At 36.5% G+C, this 18460-nt stretch overlaps 1 protein-coding gene across 1 annotated transcript; it reads right to left on the reverse strand.

Moving 5' to 3' along the window:
* Positions 1-9024: 9024 nt before the first annotated feature.
* LOC135648597 (S-linalool synthase-like) lies at positions 9025-13115 on the reverse strand. Its single transcript, XM_065166420.1, has 11 exons — positions 12548-13115; positions 12203-12426; positions 11989-12112; positions 11517-11632; positions 11195-11424; positions 10830-10945; positions 10658-10750; positions 10348-10563; positions 10145-10274; positions 9825-10067; positions 9025-9735 (listed from the first exon to the last, which is right to left on the reverse strand). The coding sequence occupies exons 1-11, from the start codon at positions 13042-13044 to the stop codon at positions 9160-9162; spliced, it is 2565 nt and encodes an 854-aa protein (XP_065022492.1). The 5' UTR covers positions 13045-13115; the 3' UTR covers positions 9025-9159.
* Between the last annotated feature and the right edge of the window lie 5345 nt (positions 13116-18460).

Below are 18460 nucleotides of genomic sequence, written 5' to 3' on the forward strand. Positions count from 1 at the left end.
ATAACAACTATAATAATTATTAAACATTAATCAAAAAAAAAAAAAAACTCATATGATAATCATGATAACATATAAATCATGCCTTCATATGAAAGATAAATATTATTTCATAATTTTAAATATATACATATGAATAACCAAATGAATATCCAAGAATAATAATTGGATTTTATTTAGCATATGAATATGTCATATGAGAGAACTATAAAATTAAATCGTAATTTATAATTTTTTTAAATAAAATTAAATCCAATCAAATAATCAAACTATAATCATGATCAAATTTACCAATTTTATAATTGAGGATATAAATTAGAATTCTCAATTTTATAAGGGTAAAACTGTAAATATATTGATAAGACAAATTGGAATTATGATATTTGTAAAGGGCAGAGCTATAATTTGATAAAAACCCTAATCTCAAGGGAAAAACTATAATTTTTTTCTAAAACCCTGCTAGCTGCGTCGCCGCCGCTAGTGCGATCGTCGCCTACGCACGATTTTCACAGTCGTGACGGTACTTGTACCCGCGCGCGGCCAGTGCCTGCGAGTGGCTATCGATTGTGCGGCCCCCCTATAGCACTAACCCGACGCACAGCCTATGCCCGAGCGCGATCCATCGCTTGGGCACGACCGCCGCCGCCACTTGGACGTGGGTTTTGCTTGCGCATGGTAGTCGCGTGTGCGCGCTGTTGCTCGTGCGATTTCCTATGTGCCTGTGCTCGACTACTGCCCATGCCCGATTGGCCGCACGCTTGGTGTGTGTGTGTGGCTCCCTGTGTGGCTGCCAAATGTGCACACGGCTGTTGCGGTGTGCACGTTGCCCGGCGCAACCGCTGCCATCAGTAGATCTGTTGGCAGTACGCAGCAAGGGCGACAACAGCGCTACATAGCGACCGTTCGCGATCATTAAAAATCATGTTTACAAGAAATCTAACATTGCTCGTAAGCAGATAACAAAACAAAATAGATAGAAATATAGATCTACAAAATATGGATCATTCAAACATCATAAATAAAAAAATAATAGATCTAAAATATTTGAGTCAAGAACCTAGGCTCTGATACCTATTGTAAGCATAAAAACTATTATATGCTATATGTAATGTGAAAAAACTTATATGCTAGGATTGAAATCAAATAACATTAGATTGATTTTACGATGCGTACCTTTTCATGCTATCTGAAAAGGATTTCTATGTGATATACAAGAGCCCCATCTTTAGATTCAAAATTACTATCAATCTGCGATGTTATTATGAGAGTTACTCCAATCCCCTACAGAATCGTACTATAAATGAATTTTTTTTTTTTCTATTAGTCAATATCTGTCATCATAATTTAATTAGTTTTATTATATATCTTATCCAATTATAAATGACCACCTCAAAAGATGAGCTACCCACCTCAAAAAAAAAAAAATCCTCTCTATAACTATAAGAAGGAAATCAAAGACTAACCTTATCATCTCAGATGCATTTCCCTTATCATCTCTATAACTGTAAGAAGAAAATCAAATTTTTTAATACTTTCACCCTCGGTTTTTATCCCCTCATGTTGGGTCCAGCCCATATGTGGGCTTGGACAAATTTGGACCATAAGCCCAAATCAGTAATTAAGTGAGATAGGGCAAAAGTGGGTGATTGCATAGAGCGAAAGCATGCAGCGTGCAGCGTGCGTGTGCAGTGAACAGCGACAGCGTGCAGAGAAACAGAGAGAGCAAGCAAGGTTTCTTAGTTTTTTGCTTGACGATCGGTAACCAAACGTTGTCAGTTTTAGTCCAAATTTTATGTGAAGAATCCTTGCAGCAAACTCTACAATCCTAACGGTGTTGATCTACAGTTTACCCTCTCTAAGGTACTTTCCTGTAATATCTATTTTGTGAGATCTAGAATTCTCTTACGAGGAGATCATCGTATGTGATGAAGATATGCTACTCTTGAGCCAAGATCTATGATCTTGATGTTATTGTGATCCTCTAGTTATTCTAGAGAAGATCGATTGTAAACCTTTTATCATTACTATTGATAGTGGAAGTTTGAGGTGGATTACGGTCCCGTGATTTTTCCCACATTGGGTTTTCCACGTTAAAAGATTTGGTCTCACTGAGTGATTGATTTTTTGCTCTATTTTTTATGCTGTGCTGGTTGATATTTGCATTTGGATATCAAGTTGGTATTTTGATGAGAAACCTATTTTGATACACAAAGAGGGAAAGAATTATTCCGCTTTAATAGGTTTTTCCCAACAAGTGGTATCAGAGCATCAGGTTATTTGGTGCTAGTTTTTTTCTTGTGTAATTGAAATAGAGCAGTCAGATGATATGATTAAATTGAACTCATCAAATTATTCCACTTGGAGACCTTTGATGGAAGATTTGCTCTATTGTAAAGATTTGTATAAGCCTATCAAGGTTAAAGATAAACCTTCTACTATGGACGATGAAGAATGGAAAGTTCAACATAGAAAAGTCATTACCTATATTAGAAGATGGATGGATATAAACTTGCATGAGCATATTTCTAATAAAACCAGAGCTGATGTTGTTTGGCAAAGGTTAGAAAATCTCTTTGCGAAAAAGACAGTGGAAAATAGAATTTCTCTCCTCAGAAGGCTTGTAAATTTAAAGTATAAAGATGGTGGTAACATTGTTGAGTATATAAGTCTATTTCAGAGTCTTGCAAACAAGTTGGTTGCTATGAAAATGAATATAGATGATGAGATGCAAGGATTATTACTTCTTAGCTCTTTAGCAGAAAGTTGGGAAACGTATGTGGTGACTATTTATAACTCAATGCCAGAGAGAACTCTAACTATCGATATGGTTAAAGACAGTTTGCTAAATGAAGATGCTAGAAGGAAAGAACAGGGTGAATCTTCTTTTGATGCATTTGTTACTGAAAAACAAGAAAGATGTGTAAGAAGTCATAGTAGAAATCCACATGGATATAGAGGTAGATCCAAGTCTAGAAAAGATATCAAATGTTTTCACTATAATAGGCCAGGTCACATGAAGAAATAGTGTAGCTTTTAGAAGCGAGAACAGAATGAAATGAAGAAAAATGAGAAAAAGATCAATACAGTTGCTGCTGAATGTAATATCACTATTGTTTGTGATGACAGTTGTGTTAGTCTTGTAGCTCAGGACAGTAACTGGATAATTGACTCTAGTGCTTCATTTCATGTCACTTCTCATGGTGATTTCTTTAGATCTTACACTGCTAGTGATTTTGGTAATGTCAGAATGGGAAACAGTGGTACATCTAAGATTGTGGCATTGGAGATATTTGCTTGGAGACCAGTATTTAGAGCAAATTGATACTCAAAGATGTAAGGCATATTCCAGATATTCGTCTTAACTTGATATCTACAAGCAAACTTGATGATGAGGGCTTTGCACATTATTTTGGTGAAAGTAAATGGAAACTCACTAAATATTCTTTAATTATGGCAAGAGGAAAGAAGCTTAACTCTTTTTATGTCATGGAAGCTAAGCTATACAAATGAGAGATTAATGCAATTTAAAAAGGTGAAAGTATAGATCTTTGGCATAAGAGGCTTGGTTATATCAGCGAGAAGAGACTTCAACTTTTGCTAGAAAGTAGTTCTTACCAGAGTTGCAAGGTACATCTCTTAAATCTTGTTATCATTGCTTAGCTGGAAAAACACAGAGTTGCATTTCAAACATATCAATCATCTAGAAGATCAGATGTTATTGATTTAGTTCATACTGATGTTTGTACTATGCAAACTAGAACTCTTGACGGTGCTCTTTATTTTGTTACTTTTATTGATGACCATTCTAGAAAAGTGTGGGCTTTTGCTTTGAAATCTAAAGACCAAGTACTCGATATTTTCAAAGAGTTTCATGTCAATGTTGAAAGAGAAACTGGCAGAAAGCTAAAGTGTGTTCGATCAGATAATGGTGGTGAGTACAAGGGTCCTTTTAAGAATTATTGTAGGTTCTATGGAATCAGGCTTGAGAAAACAGTTCCTAAAACTCCTCAGCAGAACGGTGTGGCAGAAAGGATGAACAAAACCATTGAAGAAATGATTAGGTATATGCTTTCTCACGCCAAGTTACCGAAGTCATTTTGGGGGGAGGCTACGAGAACTACAGTTGACTTGATAAATCTTTCTCCATTAGTTCCTCTACAAGGTGATGTTCCAAAGAGAGTATGGAGAGGAAAAAATATATCTTATAATCACTTGAGAGTCTTTGGGTGTAAAGCATTTGTTCATATTCCCAAAGATGAGAGGTTCAAGCTTGATAGTAAAGCAAAAGCATGTATCTTCTTGGGATATGGTCATGAAGAGTTTGGGTACAGATTATGGGATCCAATGAACAAGAAGATTATTAGAAGCAAAGAGGTTGTGTTTCTAGAAAACCAATTGTTTGATGATGGTAATAATGTTGAGAAGCCAAAAACCTCTGTTTATATTCCTTAGAGTTTGGGTCCAGTTCTTTCACCTGTAGTTCATGATGATCATAGGGGAGATGAACAAGAAGATTATGGTGAGAATACCAGTGATGATACACCTACAGTTGATGATGCTGAACCAACTGAACAAGCACCTCCACCACCAGTTGAGATTCCATTGAGAAGATCCACTAGAAAATGATAACCATCTACCAGATATCCTCCACATGAGTATGTTATGCTTACTAATGGGGGAGAGCCAGAAACTTACCAAGAAGCTATTCTTCATGAGCATAAGAATGAGTGGGTTAAAGCCATGCAAGAGGAGATGAGATCTTTGCATGAGAACCACACCTATGACTTGGTAAAGTTGCCTAAAGAGAAGAAAGCTCTCAAGAATAAGTGGGTTTATAAATTGAAGACTGAAAATAATAGCTCACAATAGAGATACAAGGCACGACTAGTTGTGAAAGGATTTAGTCAAAAGAAAGGTATTGACTTTGAAGAAATATTTTCTCTAATTGTGAAAATGTCCTCTATCTGAGTTGTTCTTGGTTTGGCTGCTCGCTTGAATTTAGAAGTTGAGCAACTTGATGTAAAAACATCATTTCTTCATGGTGACTTAGAAGAAGAAATTTACATAGAGCAACTAGAAGGTTTCAAAGTCAAGGGAAAAGAAAATCTGGTGTGTAAGCTTAATAAAAGCTTATATGGACTCAAGAAGGCACCTAGACAGTGGTACAAGAAATTTGATTCCTTTATGATGAGCCAAGGGTATTATAGAACCACATCTGATCATTGTGTGTTTATGAAAAAATTTTCATATGATGATTTTATTATTTTACTGCTATATGTTGATGATATGCTAATTGTTGGTCATGATGTTAGCAAAATTAAAAAGCTTAAAAGAGAGCTAAGTAAGTCTTTTGCCATGAAAGACTTGGGATTGGTGAAACAAATACTTGACATGAAGATTTTTCGTGATAAGAAGAAAAGAAAGATTTGGCTATCTTAGGAGACTTACATTGAAAAGGTTCTTGAAAGATTCAACATGAGTAAAGCCAAAGCAGTTTGTTCTCCACTTGTAGGTCATTTCAAGTTTAGTTCGAAACAATGTCCTACAAGTAAGAAAGAAAAAGAAGAAATGTCTAAAGTGCCTTACTCATCTGTAGTAGGCAGTTTGATGTATGTTATGGTTTGTACTAGGCTAGATATAGCTCATGCAATTGGAGTTGTCAGCCGATTTCTCTCTAATCCTGGAAAGGAACATTGGGCAGTAGTGAAATGGATATTAAGATATCTAAGAGGTACTTCCAGGTTGTATTTATGTTTTGGCAGTGATGAACCTGTGTTAGAAGGTTACACAAATGCAGACATGGCAGGTGATACTGATTCTAGGAAGTCCACTTCAGGATTCTTGATGACTTTTGCAGGAGGAGCAGTCTCTTGGCAATCTAAGTTACAGAAGTGTGTTGCTCTATCAACCATAGAAGCAGAATACATAGCAGTTCCTAAAGCCTATAAGGAAACTTTATGGATGGAAAAGTTTCTACAGGAATTAGGCTTAAAACATGAAGTATAGTATATACTGTTTACTGTGATAGTCAGAGTGTCATTCACCTCTCCAAGAATTCAACATACCATTCTAGATCCAAGCATATTGATGTGAGATATTACTGGATACGTGATGTGCTTGAGTTAGAAAGAATTACAATTGGAAAAAGTGCATACCAATGAGAATGGTTCAGATATGTTGACAAAGTCTTTGCCTAAGGAGAAGCTTAAAGTATGTAAACGAAGAGCGGGCTTGGTATAGCCCACCATATAAGCTGGAGGAGGAGAATTGTTGGGTCCAGCCCATACGTGGGCTTAGACAAATTTGGACCATAAGCCCAAATTAGTAATTAAGTGAGATAAGGCAAAAGTGGGTGATTGCAGAGAGTGAAAGCGTGCAGCGTGCGTGTGCAGTGAAAGCAATTAGTAATTAAGTGAGATAAGGCAAAAGTGGGTGATTGCAGAGAGTGAAAGCGTGCAGCGTGCGTGTGCAGTGAAAGCGACGACGTGAGGAGAGAGAAACAGAGAGAGAAAATAAGGTTTCTTAGTTTGCTGCTTGACGATCGGTGACCAAACGTTGTCAGTTTTGGTCCAAATTTTATGTGTAGAATCCTTGCAGTAAACTCTACAATCCTAACGGTGTTGATCTATAGTTTACCCTCTCTAAGGTATATTCCTTCTATATCCATTTTGTGAGACCTAGAATTCTCTTACGAGGAGATCCATCATATGTGATGAAGATATGCTATTCTTGAGCCAAGATCTATGATCTTGATGTTATTGTGATCCTCTAGTTATTCTAGAGAAGACCGATTGTAAACCTCTTATCATTACTATTGATAGTGAAAGTTTAAGGTGGACTATAGTCCCGTAGTTTTTCCCACATTGGGTTTTTTACGTTAAAAGATTTGGTCCACTGAGTGATTGATTTTTTGCTCTATTGTTTATGCTGTGCTGGTTGATATTTGCATTTGGATATCAAGTTGATATTTTGATGAGAAACCTATTTTAATACATAAAGAGAGAAAAAATTATTCCGCTTTAACGGGTTTTTCCAACACCTCAAAGGGCCATAAGTGGCCCTAAAGTCTCGCAACTTCCTATTCACAACAACTTATATGCTTGTTGTGAGTTGAGTGTTTTTTTACTAATTGCACATGGTTATAGTGTTCTTTTTCATAGTTACCTTCTCTCTTTCTCCTCATGCAAGCCATGGGTACATCACTTGCCGCCGAACAAATTGCGGTATGGATACAACCATCACTCGCCACGGCTCGGCTTGTTGCTGCAAATAACTTTTTCAAGAACCGATCAACATATAAATATGAAAGGATGATACCGGGATATGGAAGGTCTACTATTCATGTGACGATAGTTGAATACGGAAGGCTCACTTTCCTAGAAATGAAGAAGGATGAATAATAACCTATATGGTTTGATTGATAATAATTGTGGAAGATTCCTATGGCTCTTCGTATTCAAAATTTGTGTTAAAAATTACTATATATTAAACTTCCTACTGTTGATAGACTTCAGTAGGATGAACTTAAGACCCCAAATTTAATGTATTCTATGCTAACAAGACCTTGGATCCATTAATTATTTCTTTTTCAATTATCCTTTCTTTAGAAATATTTGGAATCATTGGGAAAACTAGTCTCCCTATCAACTTCCAACACAAGGATAGTTGGATTCTCGGAAACTGATTAAATGAAGGTCAAAATTTAGGTATAGGAATACTTTTTCAGGCTACCATTAGTAACCAATTATAGTTCATTTGGAGGGCTAGAAATAAAAACTCCTTTTCATAATAAAAAGCCTCCCTTTAAATGGCTTTGGCCTAGGCATTGGCTAATACTAGTATCTATGTTATAACTTTCTTAACTGAAAGATAATGTATAACAAATGTCATTAGCCTTAATTGAGAAAAACTACCTTGGGGGTGGATTAAAAGTAATACCGACGATCTTCATTATTATAGGATGGTGGACTGGGTTTTATAACCAAAGATCATAATGGATACATTTCTAAGAAGACTTCAATCTAATATGAGGCATGGCGATCAAGGAATGCTTTACAATGGCTATTGAGGCGAGTTAAAATGACTCATATTATGATATGCTCTTTCAAGGAAAGAATATACCTTAGTGTATTATTCATATTATCGTTGATAATAAAAAACTTACACAACAACTTACATCCTTTGATGTAATGTAATCTAGCTACAAATTGGGCTGCCTTAATGGTTAGAATTGACAAATCTTATATTTTATGAGTGGAATCTTTTTCCCAGAATTAGTTTGTATTTTACATAACGATCTATGTAGATGTTTTTGTAAATTTTTGAGATCTTAACAAATTCTTCTTTTGAAAAAAAAAATATATTAATATATTACTTAAGATTGTATAAATATATAATTTAATTTTTAGGAATATGAATATGATCTCCTAAAGTCATTCCTATGTCCCGATGTGAAATCCTTCAACGTATAAGTTTCTCTTTAGCGTATAGAGATAGCCCACACAATTATATATTTATAGATTATACAACTTAAAATCTTAGAATTTTCTTCTTGCATAAAAGTCCCTCTAAGATTCCAATCTTTACAAATTTGCTTTTGTAAAAGTTATAATTACATGGAGATTCATAAGTTAGAATAAAGGGTATTCCATTCTCCCCTCCAAACAAAAATTTATTCTTCTAAACTTGACGTGCGTGAATCCAAAAAGTATAATTTTCTTATGACATCATAATTCCTTAGAATTTTTTGGGTATTATATCAAGTACATATTGATTCAAATATTTTTTTCTTGTTTACGTTAGACAGCCTGCTTCATCATTTCTTGGCTCATGGTTTCAGTAGGCATCAAGTGTTCTACCTCATAAAGTGTCCCGGCTAATTTACTTCAACAGGTTCTCTCTGTTCAAGTATATAAGTTTAGTGCATGGATCTCGTTACAAGGCCACTTTTTCTCCCCTTTAATACATTGATTTACTTGCATGCTTGAAATCTAATTTCTTATTAGATTGAAAAGACATATAGATATATAGAAGGGAAACATTGATTTACTTGCATCTTTATTACATATTTGAAATCTGTCCAAAATCCAAGGAACTCTTAAACTGATACATAGAAGAAACTAATTATGAAGTTGCTGCCAAACTGCGAAACATAAGAACCTCCTATATCTTAGACAAGACCCTTGAGTTGATGCAAGGACCCATCAAAGCAATAGTAGAAGATCTTCTCCTTGAGATACTCCATGTCTTAGAAGACCATCGTCGATTGATGTTCATTGTCAGCATTCTTGAATTTTGTGGTATAGTGCCGTGTTTTCTCTCAGATCGATTGCCGGACTTTATCAACAAGTCATCATCAGTATACTTCTTCCTTGGATGACTCCAACTCTCCTTCATTGGTTTAAGTAAAGTTTCTTCTCTCGACGAAAATGTTCTCCGAGAATCCATCACTAACGGGTTGTGGAAAGCATCGCTGATACTTTGGACTAATGCAGTAGGCGAGTCAAATGCATTAGTTGTATCGAAGAGCATTCGGAATGACTTGAAAGTACCTAAATGGAGCTCCTTCCATTCGTTAGGAAAACCAGCGTACGTATCATCCATATAAATCTCAAGGAACTCTCTTTCCTTTCTCTCAATTATTTTGCTAATGTGCTCAATTGAGTCTTCGTTAGTAGCCCCTTGGTTCTCTTTGATATACAGGAGCACCATATTGAACTTACCACCCCGTATTTCTTTCTGGAAGAGATTATTACGTATAAGTAAACAACATATATAAATGGATGGAAATGAAATATAGAGAGATACATAAAGCGAATGTTGCAAACCTGGTGACTGTGGATGTCATTCAACAAGCGCGAGGTGATCATTGTCAACTTGGTAATGGTACTATACCGAGAGGTTAGTATGTGCTTTGGAACTTGGGGAATCACCAAGAAGCATGCCGGAAGAGTCATGACTTGTATGGCTATAGAGATCGCGGCAACCTCAAGATACTCGGTGATCGTAGGTGCGTGTCTTTTCCTACTCCAATCGGATTCCTTTAACCACGACTCAAATGTCTCTCGCCACTTCAAAGACAATAAATATTGTTAGTGGTTGAGCTAACACAGTTAATCGGCAGATAGACAAATGAGACAACCCTTACCATATCTTGAAGAAGGCTTTTTGCATCATAACCGTGTTGACTGAGAGCTTTGAAGGAAATATCACGAACAAGGTTATCAAGGGCATCAAAAAAAACTTTGCAATGGCCGGATAAGCCTTCTCCTTCCCACCTGTTATAAATAAAAAGTTAGATGACTAGAAATCTTGAACGGTAAACTCTCTTTTGTAACGTTGGATTGATACCTTTGAACTGCTTTAGTAAGGCTCTCCAATTCATCCTCTGAACCTTTCTCATCAAAGAAGTCATCGATCACTGTAACTAAAATTGCACATCGTGCAACTACTTTGCGTAGATCAGATTGCAAAGGAAGAGTAACTGCAGTAGCAGTTAGAAAGTAACAGTACGTTGTTTTTTCCCGACCGAAGCCCATGCTGGAAAGTCCACTGTCTTTTGACCACCTAAGTATTTTAATTGATACCAAATATGAACAAAATTAGAGATGCCGTGCATGCAACCCTCGAGAATTCAGTAGTAGTAGTTTTGATGCATTACTTCTTTAACTCCTCGAGTTCAGATTCGTAGAGCATTTGACGGTTCGTGAAAAGTTCAGCAGCAAGTTGAATGGCAAATTTGGAATCCAGGAGGCTGCGCATGTACGTGCATTCACATGTTAACAGCGTTGTTGAGTGCAAGAATAAGAAGAAGAAAACTACTTATGCAAAACCTGCATGAAGAAGTCTTCCCCATCTGTAAGTTATATCCTTTACTTCTTTCCAGGTACATTCGATGCTCGAGGTGGTCCATTCGAGATAGCCATGGAAGTCCCAACTCATGTTCAATCTGTGCAGCCATATATGGAACTTTATGGTTCCTTAAATTTTATTCCAATAAAATTTATGCTATCATTAAACTTTGCTCTATGGATTAACATACAGTAAAATTAAATATATCAAATATATTCCAATAAAATTTTTCACTGAGATTATTAAATTCAACATATAGATTCTGAATTAGAACATGCAATTGCTAGTATGCAACAAACATTTAGCTTCTCAAAAAGTCCACCCCAAGTGCCATAGGCTATTTTACCTGTTTTTGGAGGTCAGTCATAATTGCAGTATTATTCCTGGTATCTGATCCACACAAACTTTTCTGAAGTATCTTTTCAGAGAAAAGTTTGGCATTATGAAGCTCAACTTCCCTAGGAAACATAAAGTGTGCTGCCCTGTAAACACCAGTCATGGCCACCAAGAATTGAGTGTAATTTTCTTCAATATGTATCAGCATCTCTTCATCGTCCATAAACCAACAAAACTTTCCTACACAAGTTAATAATTTCTTTAGAGATGATTCACCGGGGAATAATAGTTCAAATGTTCACAAATTTCAACTAAATTTGGATAAATCTTACGGGGAGATACGTCATATCCATGCATCCTCAGAAGTTTAAAGGCTAAAGAGTCTTTCTGTATCTGTAGAGGTAAATCGTATATGTTGCACGATTGTAGATCTTGAATAACCCAGTCACTGCATTAGATGCCAAGCTACGGTTGTTAGTGTTTCGTTTGTCGAGATAGATACAAGGAAAGCTTTTAGTTCTATTCCCGACAAATGATTTTTGTACATTCGAAACCGTACATAAACTCAGTCTTATGAGGAGGAGGGTGCTGCAGGGTGCAATCACGTAAATCATAGTTTCACTCTTGAAATAAAATTTCTATCTATTTTCGAGGGAAGAAGAACATGTGGTGTTAGGATGAGACACGAGGAGGATTTGAGCGTTGGTGACCATCTCCGACTTCACGTATATGCATGCAGCTGACTTCCATGACCTATGCGATGATTGCCTCACACGCAAAATAACCCTCGCAAATAGTTCATACCTGTAAATTTGGTTCATAAGGTCATGTGTTTCATTTGCGAAATGCTCTCCACAACCTAATTGTCTCAAATGGTCCACGAGACATAGCTTTATCAGATCTTGGTCCACAGGAAACATGGCTGGAACTGCTCCAGATAAACACAGAAACTCTTAGAGATGTATATCTGGGCCTACCTAATATAGTTAGCTCGTGATTTACGACAATGAAATCTCACCAAAATTGCCAAATCTTCTAATGACGCCATGCAGGTACTCCCTGAAACCTGCATCTCCTGTGATCATGAAAGCACAAGCAGTTGCTGAGGGGGAATGAAACAATGAGCCATCTTCCATCTGATGATGAAGAATCAGTTCATGCTTTGGCCTGTAACTTGCAGGTAGGGCCTCAAGGAAAAACAAGCTCGGTGGATGGTACCCTTGGACACCGCTGGACTGTTCCCTGCGTGTACAGTCAACACCCCATGAGCCTATCTGAAATCCAGTCCTGAGGTGGACAGTCACAAGAGCAAGCTTTACGTGAAAGAGGAAAGACACAACATAAGATGCAAACAGGTTCTTACATTTCCAGAATGGTGTTTCTTTTGTTGAAGACATCGTCCACCGCTTTGATGCAGCCCTCGGCTGGAAGCACGTCCAAACCCTTGGCATGTGCCAGCTCGAGCATCCCGGGGAATACAATCAAGAACCACCGTGGGAAGCCACCATGATGTTCCGTCAGCAGTTTCTCCATGTTCTCGTTAAGAAATCGCAATCCTTGCTCAACGTTTGCATTCCCAACCTTCCACGTCTTGAGAGCAACAAGGCAAGCGATGGTGGCAGTGAGGGAATCCATGGCGTGTCGGCACTCTCCCCAGAAGCCGTCCTCCCTCTGGTTGCGGAGGATCCAGTTCAAGCACTTTGGAAACATAGGGCGAGAAGGGCGGTGAGGACAAGGAATCATGGCCACCCATGCCGTCTCGTAGGCGGACGGGGGAAGGAAGGAGTACATATCAGCAGATGGAGAGAACACCTCCTCCTTAATCATTTCAACGAGGAATGACTCTGATGAACCTTCCATCCCCCAGTCGAGACTAATTGGTAATGGCTTGAGTGGGGGGCTGATGTTTTGGGATGTTTAGCTGAGTGGGAGATTCCATTTATAGAAGCAGGAACTTAGAACTCAAAATATTAAGATTTATGGATCAACTCAGTTGTAATTTATGATTGGCCATCCATCAAATTGTGTCGTTTTTAGTCAAACCAACAAGTTCTGAAAGCATGTGCGGCTGCAGAAGTTGAGATGCCTGAAACGCTCATGCGTGCTTTTGGGGTCCCTAAAATGTGCGGATACTGCTTCCTTTATTAATATCGTTTTCTGTGGGTGACAGTCTACAGAAGTAGCCTAGGTGACTTGTGAGGTGTGTGAAACACGAGAAATTGGTCCACATTCAAACAAGGAACGGATTACTTCACGGATATCCGTCCCAATCTCCCTTTCAATGAATCATCAATAAATAAAATTAAAATTAAAAGAAATTGATGAAATTAGGTGAATGATTGGGGATGGATGGTTAAGGACCGACCATTAATTTATAATTTATTTAATTTAGAATTTTTTATCTAAATTTTATGGCTATCACATATCTAAATTTTATGACTACCACAAACGTGATGTATCACATTATACGGCTGATGTGATGGGATGACTATTATGTCAAGGAGGTACATAATAGTCAATCCCATTACACGTAACTGATTACTGAGCAAATATGTAAACTATCATATTAGAGAAAAAATATGTAAAAACAGAAGATATTTTTTCATGTCAATGTATTTTCTCTATCAAATTAGTACAACATAATGACCTAGTATATTTGTAGTTGATGACTTAAGTGAATTATTATAGAAATAATAATTCACTAAGTCAAAAGGAGTTCTGACATATACGACTCATGATTAACTCAATATTGAACCAGAATGTCATATACATATGATAGGTATTACAATTAATAGAGATTCAAATATGAGATATTTGTTTGAGCTCCTATTTTATTTTATATCAAGTAAGTAATTAAATTATTAGATCTTGTAGATAAAATCGAATGAAATATTATTGATGAAGATCTAGTATCCAATATAACAGGATCCATCAAGGTTAAATTAATATGGACCTTTATAAATATGAGGAAACCAAAGAGGACATAGGCTAAATTCCTTTTAGCTACTGTTGCGTCCAGCCTATACGTGGGCTTGGACAATTGGGCATATTGAACAAAAATCACAGGACAGAAAATAAGAGAATAGGTTGGGTGCAGCGTGCGTGTGTGAGGTGTGCGTGGATACAAAAGAGGAGAGAGAAATATAGAGAGAAAGATTAAGTTTCTAAGTTTTCAGTTGACGATCGGCAGCCAAACGTTGTCATTTTTGACCCAAATTTTATATGGAGAATTCTTGCAGTAAACTCTACAATCCTAATGGTGTTGATCTATAGTTTACCATTTCTAAGGTACTTTCCTGCTATACCCACTTTATGAGACCTAGAATTCTCTTACGAGGAGATTCATCATATATGATGTTATACTAGAGCCAAGATCTATATTTTTGATGTTATTGTGATCCTTTAGTTCTTCTAGAGAAGACCTACTGTAAACCTATTATCATTATTATTGATAGTGGAAGTTTGAGGTGGACTACGGTCCCGTGGTTTTTCCCACATTGGGTTTTCCACGTTAAAAGATTTGGTCTCACTAATTAATTATTTGCTCTATTATTTATGTTGTGTTGGTTGACATTATTATTTCGATATCAAGTTGGTATTTTGATGAGGAACCCATTTTGATACACAAAGAGGGAAAAGAATATTCCGCTTTAACAGGTTTTTTCCCAACAAGTGGTATTAGAGCAACAGGTTGTTTGGTGCTAGTTTTTCTTGTGTGATTGAAATGGAGCAGTCAGATAGTATGATTAAATTGAATTTATCAAATTATTCCACTTGGAGACGTTTGATGGAAGATTTGCTTTATTGTAAAGATTTGTATAAGCCCATCAAGATTAAAGATAAACCTTCTACTATGGACAATGAGGAATGAGAAGTTCAAAATAGAAAAGCTATTGTCTATATTAGAAGATGGATGAATATAAACTTGCATGAGCATATTTCAGATGAAAACAGAGCTGATGTTGTTTAGCAAAGGTTAGAAAACATCTTTGCGAAAAAGATAGTGGGAAATAGAATTTCTCTCCTCAGAAGGCTTGTAAATTTGAAGTATAAAGATGGTGGTAATATTGTTGAGCATATAAGCCTATTTCAAAGTCTTGCAAACAAGTTGGTTGCTATGAAAATGAATATAGATGATGAGATGCAAGGATTACTACTTCTCAACTCTTTACCAGAAAGTTGGGAAACGTATGTGGTGACAATTTGTAACTCCACACCAGAGGGGACTCTTACTATAGACATGGTTAAAGACAGTTTGCTAAATGAAGATGCCAGAAGGAAAGAATAGGGTGAATCTTCTTCTGGGGCATTTGTTACTGAAAAACAAGAAAGACGTGGAAGAAGTCATAGTAGAAATCCACATGGTTATAGAAGAAGATCCAAGTCTAGAAGAGATATCAAATGTTTTCACTGTAATAGGCTAGGTCACATGAAGAAAGAGTGTAGGTTTTGGAAACAAGAACAAAATAAAATGAAGAAAAATGAGAAAGAGACCAATACAGTTGCTGCTGAAGGTAATATCACTATTGTTTGTGATGAAGGTTGTGTTAGTCTTGTAGCTCAGGACAGTAATTGGGTAATTGACTCTGGTGCTTCATTTCATGTTACTTCTCATAGTGATTTCTTTAGATCTTACACTGCTAGTGATTTTGGTAATGTTAGAATGGGAAATAGTGGTACATCTAATATTATGGGTATTGGAGATATTTGCTTGTAGACCAGTATTGGGAGCAAATTGATACTCAAATATGTAAGACATGTTCCAAATATTCGTCTTAACTTGATATTTACAGGTAGACTTGATGATGAGGGCTTTGCACATTATTTTGGTGAAAGCAAATGGAAACTCACTAAAGGTTCTCTGATTGTGACAAGAGGAAAGAAACTTAACTCTTTTTATATCATGGAAGCTAAGCTACACAAAGGAGAGATTAATGCAATTCAAAAAGGTGAAAGTATAGATCTTTGGCATAAGAGGCTTAGACATATCAGCGAGAAGGGACTTCAAACTCTTGCTAGAAAGCAGTTCTTACTAGAGTTGCAAGTACATCTCTTAAATCTTGTGATCATTGCTTAGCTGGAAAAACACATAGAGTTGCATTTCAGATATATCCATCATCTAGAAGATCAGATGTTATTGATTTAGTTCATACTGATGTTTGTATTATGCAAACTATAACTCTTGGAGGTGCTCTTTATTTTGTTACTTTTATTGATGATCATTCTAGAAAAGTGTGGGCTTTTGCTTTGAAATCTAAAGACCAAGTACTCGATGTTTTCAAGGAGTTCCATGTTAGTGTTGAAAGAGAAACTGGCAAAAAGCTAAAATATGTTCGATCAGATAATGGTGGCGAGTACAGGGGTCCTTTTGAGAATTATTGCAGGTTCCATGGAATCAAGCTTGAGAAAATAATTCCTAAAACTCCTCATCAGAACGGTGTGGTAGAAAGGATGAATAGAACTATTGAAGAAATGATTAGGTGTATGCTTTCTCATGCCAAGTTACCAAAGTCATTTTGGGGGGAGGCTATGAGAACTACAATTAATTTGATAAATCTTTCTCCATCAGTTCCTTTGAAAGGTTATGTTCCAGAGAGAGTATGGAGAGGAAACGATATATCTTATAATCACTTAAGAGTCTTTAGGTGTAAAGCATTTGTTCATATTCCCAAAGATGAGAGGTCCAAGCTTGATAGTAAAGCAAAAACATGTATCTTCTTGGGATATGATCATGAAGAATTTGGGTACAGATTATGGGATCCAGTGAACAAGAAGATTATTAGAAGTAGAGATGTTGTGTTTCTTGAAGACCAATTGTTTGATGATGGTGATAATATTGAGAAGCCAGAAACCTCTATTTATATTCCTTGGAGTTTGGGTCCAGTTCCTTCACCCATAGTTTATAATGATCATGGGGGAGATGAACAAGAAGATTGTGGTGAGAATACTAGTGATGATACACCTACAGTTGATGATGTTGAACCAACTAAACAAGCACCTCCACCACAAGTTGAGATTCCATTGAGAAGATCCACTAGAGAGCGACAATCATCTACCAGATATCCTCCACATGAGTATGTTATGCTTACTAATGGGGGAGAGCCAGAAACTTACCAATAAGCTATTCTACATGAGAATAAGAATGAGTGGGTTAAAGCCATACAAGAAGAGATGAGATCCTTGCTTGAGAACCACATCTATGACTTGGTAAAGTTGCTTAAAGAGAAGAAAGCTTTCAAGAATAAGTGAGTTTATAAATTGAAGACTAAAAATAATAGCTCATAATAAAGATAACAGACATGACTAGTTGTGAAAGGATTCAGTCAGAAGAAAGGTATTGACTTTGAACAAATATTTTCTCCAATTGTGAAAATATCCTCTATCCAAATTGTTCTTGGTTTGGCTACCCGCTTGAATTTAGAAGTTGAGCAACTTGATATAAAAACAATATTTCTTCATGGAGACTTAGAAGAAGAAATTTATATGGAGCAACCATAAGGTTTCAAGGAAAAGAAAATATGGTGTGTAAGCTTAGGAAAAGCTTATATGGACTCAAACAGGCACCTAGACAGTAGTACAAGAAGTTTAATTCCTTTATAATGAGGCAAGGGTATGATAGAACCACATCTGATCATTGTGTGTTTATAAAGAATTTTTCAGATGATGATTTTATTATTTTGCTGCTATATGTTGATGATATGCTGATTATTGGCTATGATGTTGGAAAAATTGGAAAGCTTAAAAGGGAAGCTAAGTAAGTCTTTTGCCATGAAAGACTTGAGATCGGTGAAGTAAATACTTGACATGAAGATTCTTCGTGATAGGAAGAAAAAGAAGATTTGGCTATCTCAGGAGACTTACATTAAAAAGGATCTTGAAAGATTCAACATGAGTAAAGCCAAAGCAGTTTGTTCTCCACTTGCAGGTCATTTCAAGGTTAGTTCGAAACAATATCCTACAAGTGAGAAAGAAAAAGAAGAAATGTCCAAAGTGCATTACTCATCTGTAGTAGGTAGTTTGATGTATGCTATGGTTTGTACTAGGCCAGATATAGCTCATGCAGTTGGAGTTGCCAGCCGATTTCTCTCTAATCCTGGAAAGGAACATTGGGCAACTGTGAAATGTATATTAAGATATCTAAGAGGTATTTCCAGGTTATGTTTATGTTTTGGTAATGATGAACCTGTGTTAGAAGGGTACACAGATGTAGACATGGCAAGTGATATTGATTCCAAGAAGTCCACTTCGGGATTCTTGATGACATTTACAAGAGGAG

This window comes from Musa acuminata, chromosome BXJ3-9 (assembly GCF_036884655.1).
Source record: "Musa acuminata AAA Group cultivar baxijiao chromosome BXJ3-9, Cavendish_Baxijiao_AAA, whole genome shotgun sequence".
Classification (NCBI taxonomy): Eukaryota; Viridiplantae; Streptophyta; class Magnoliopsida; order Zingiberales; family Musaceae; genus Musa; species Musa acuminata.

Coding starts and splice junctions, on each gene's coding strand:
- LOC135648597 (XM_065166420.1), bottom strand. CDS start 13,044: ATGGAAGGTTCATCAGAGTCATTCCTCGTTGAAATGATTAAGGAGGAG. Junction 12,427..12,547: donor AGAAACACCATTCTGGAAAT/GTAAGAACCTGT, acceptor CTGTACACGCAG/GGAACAGTCCAGCGGTGTCC. Junction 11,425..11,516: donor TGGATATGACGTATCTCCCC/GTAAGATTTATC, acceptor TAACTTGTGTAG/GAAAGTTTTGTTGGTTTATG.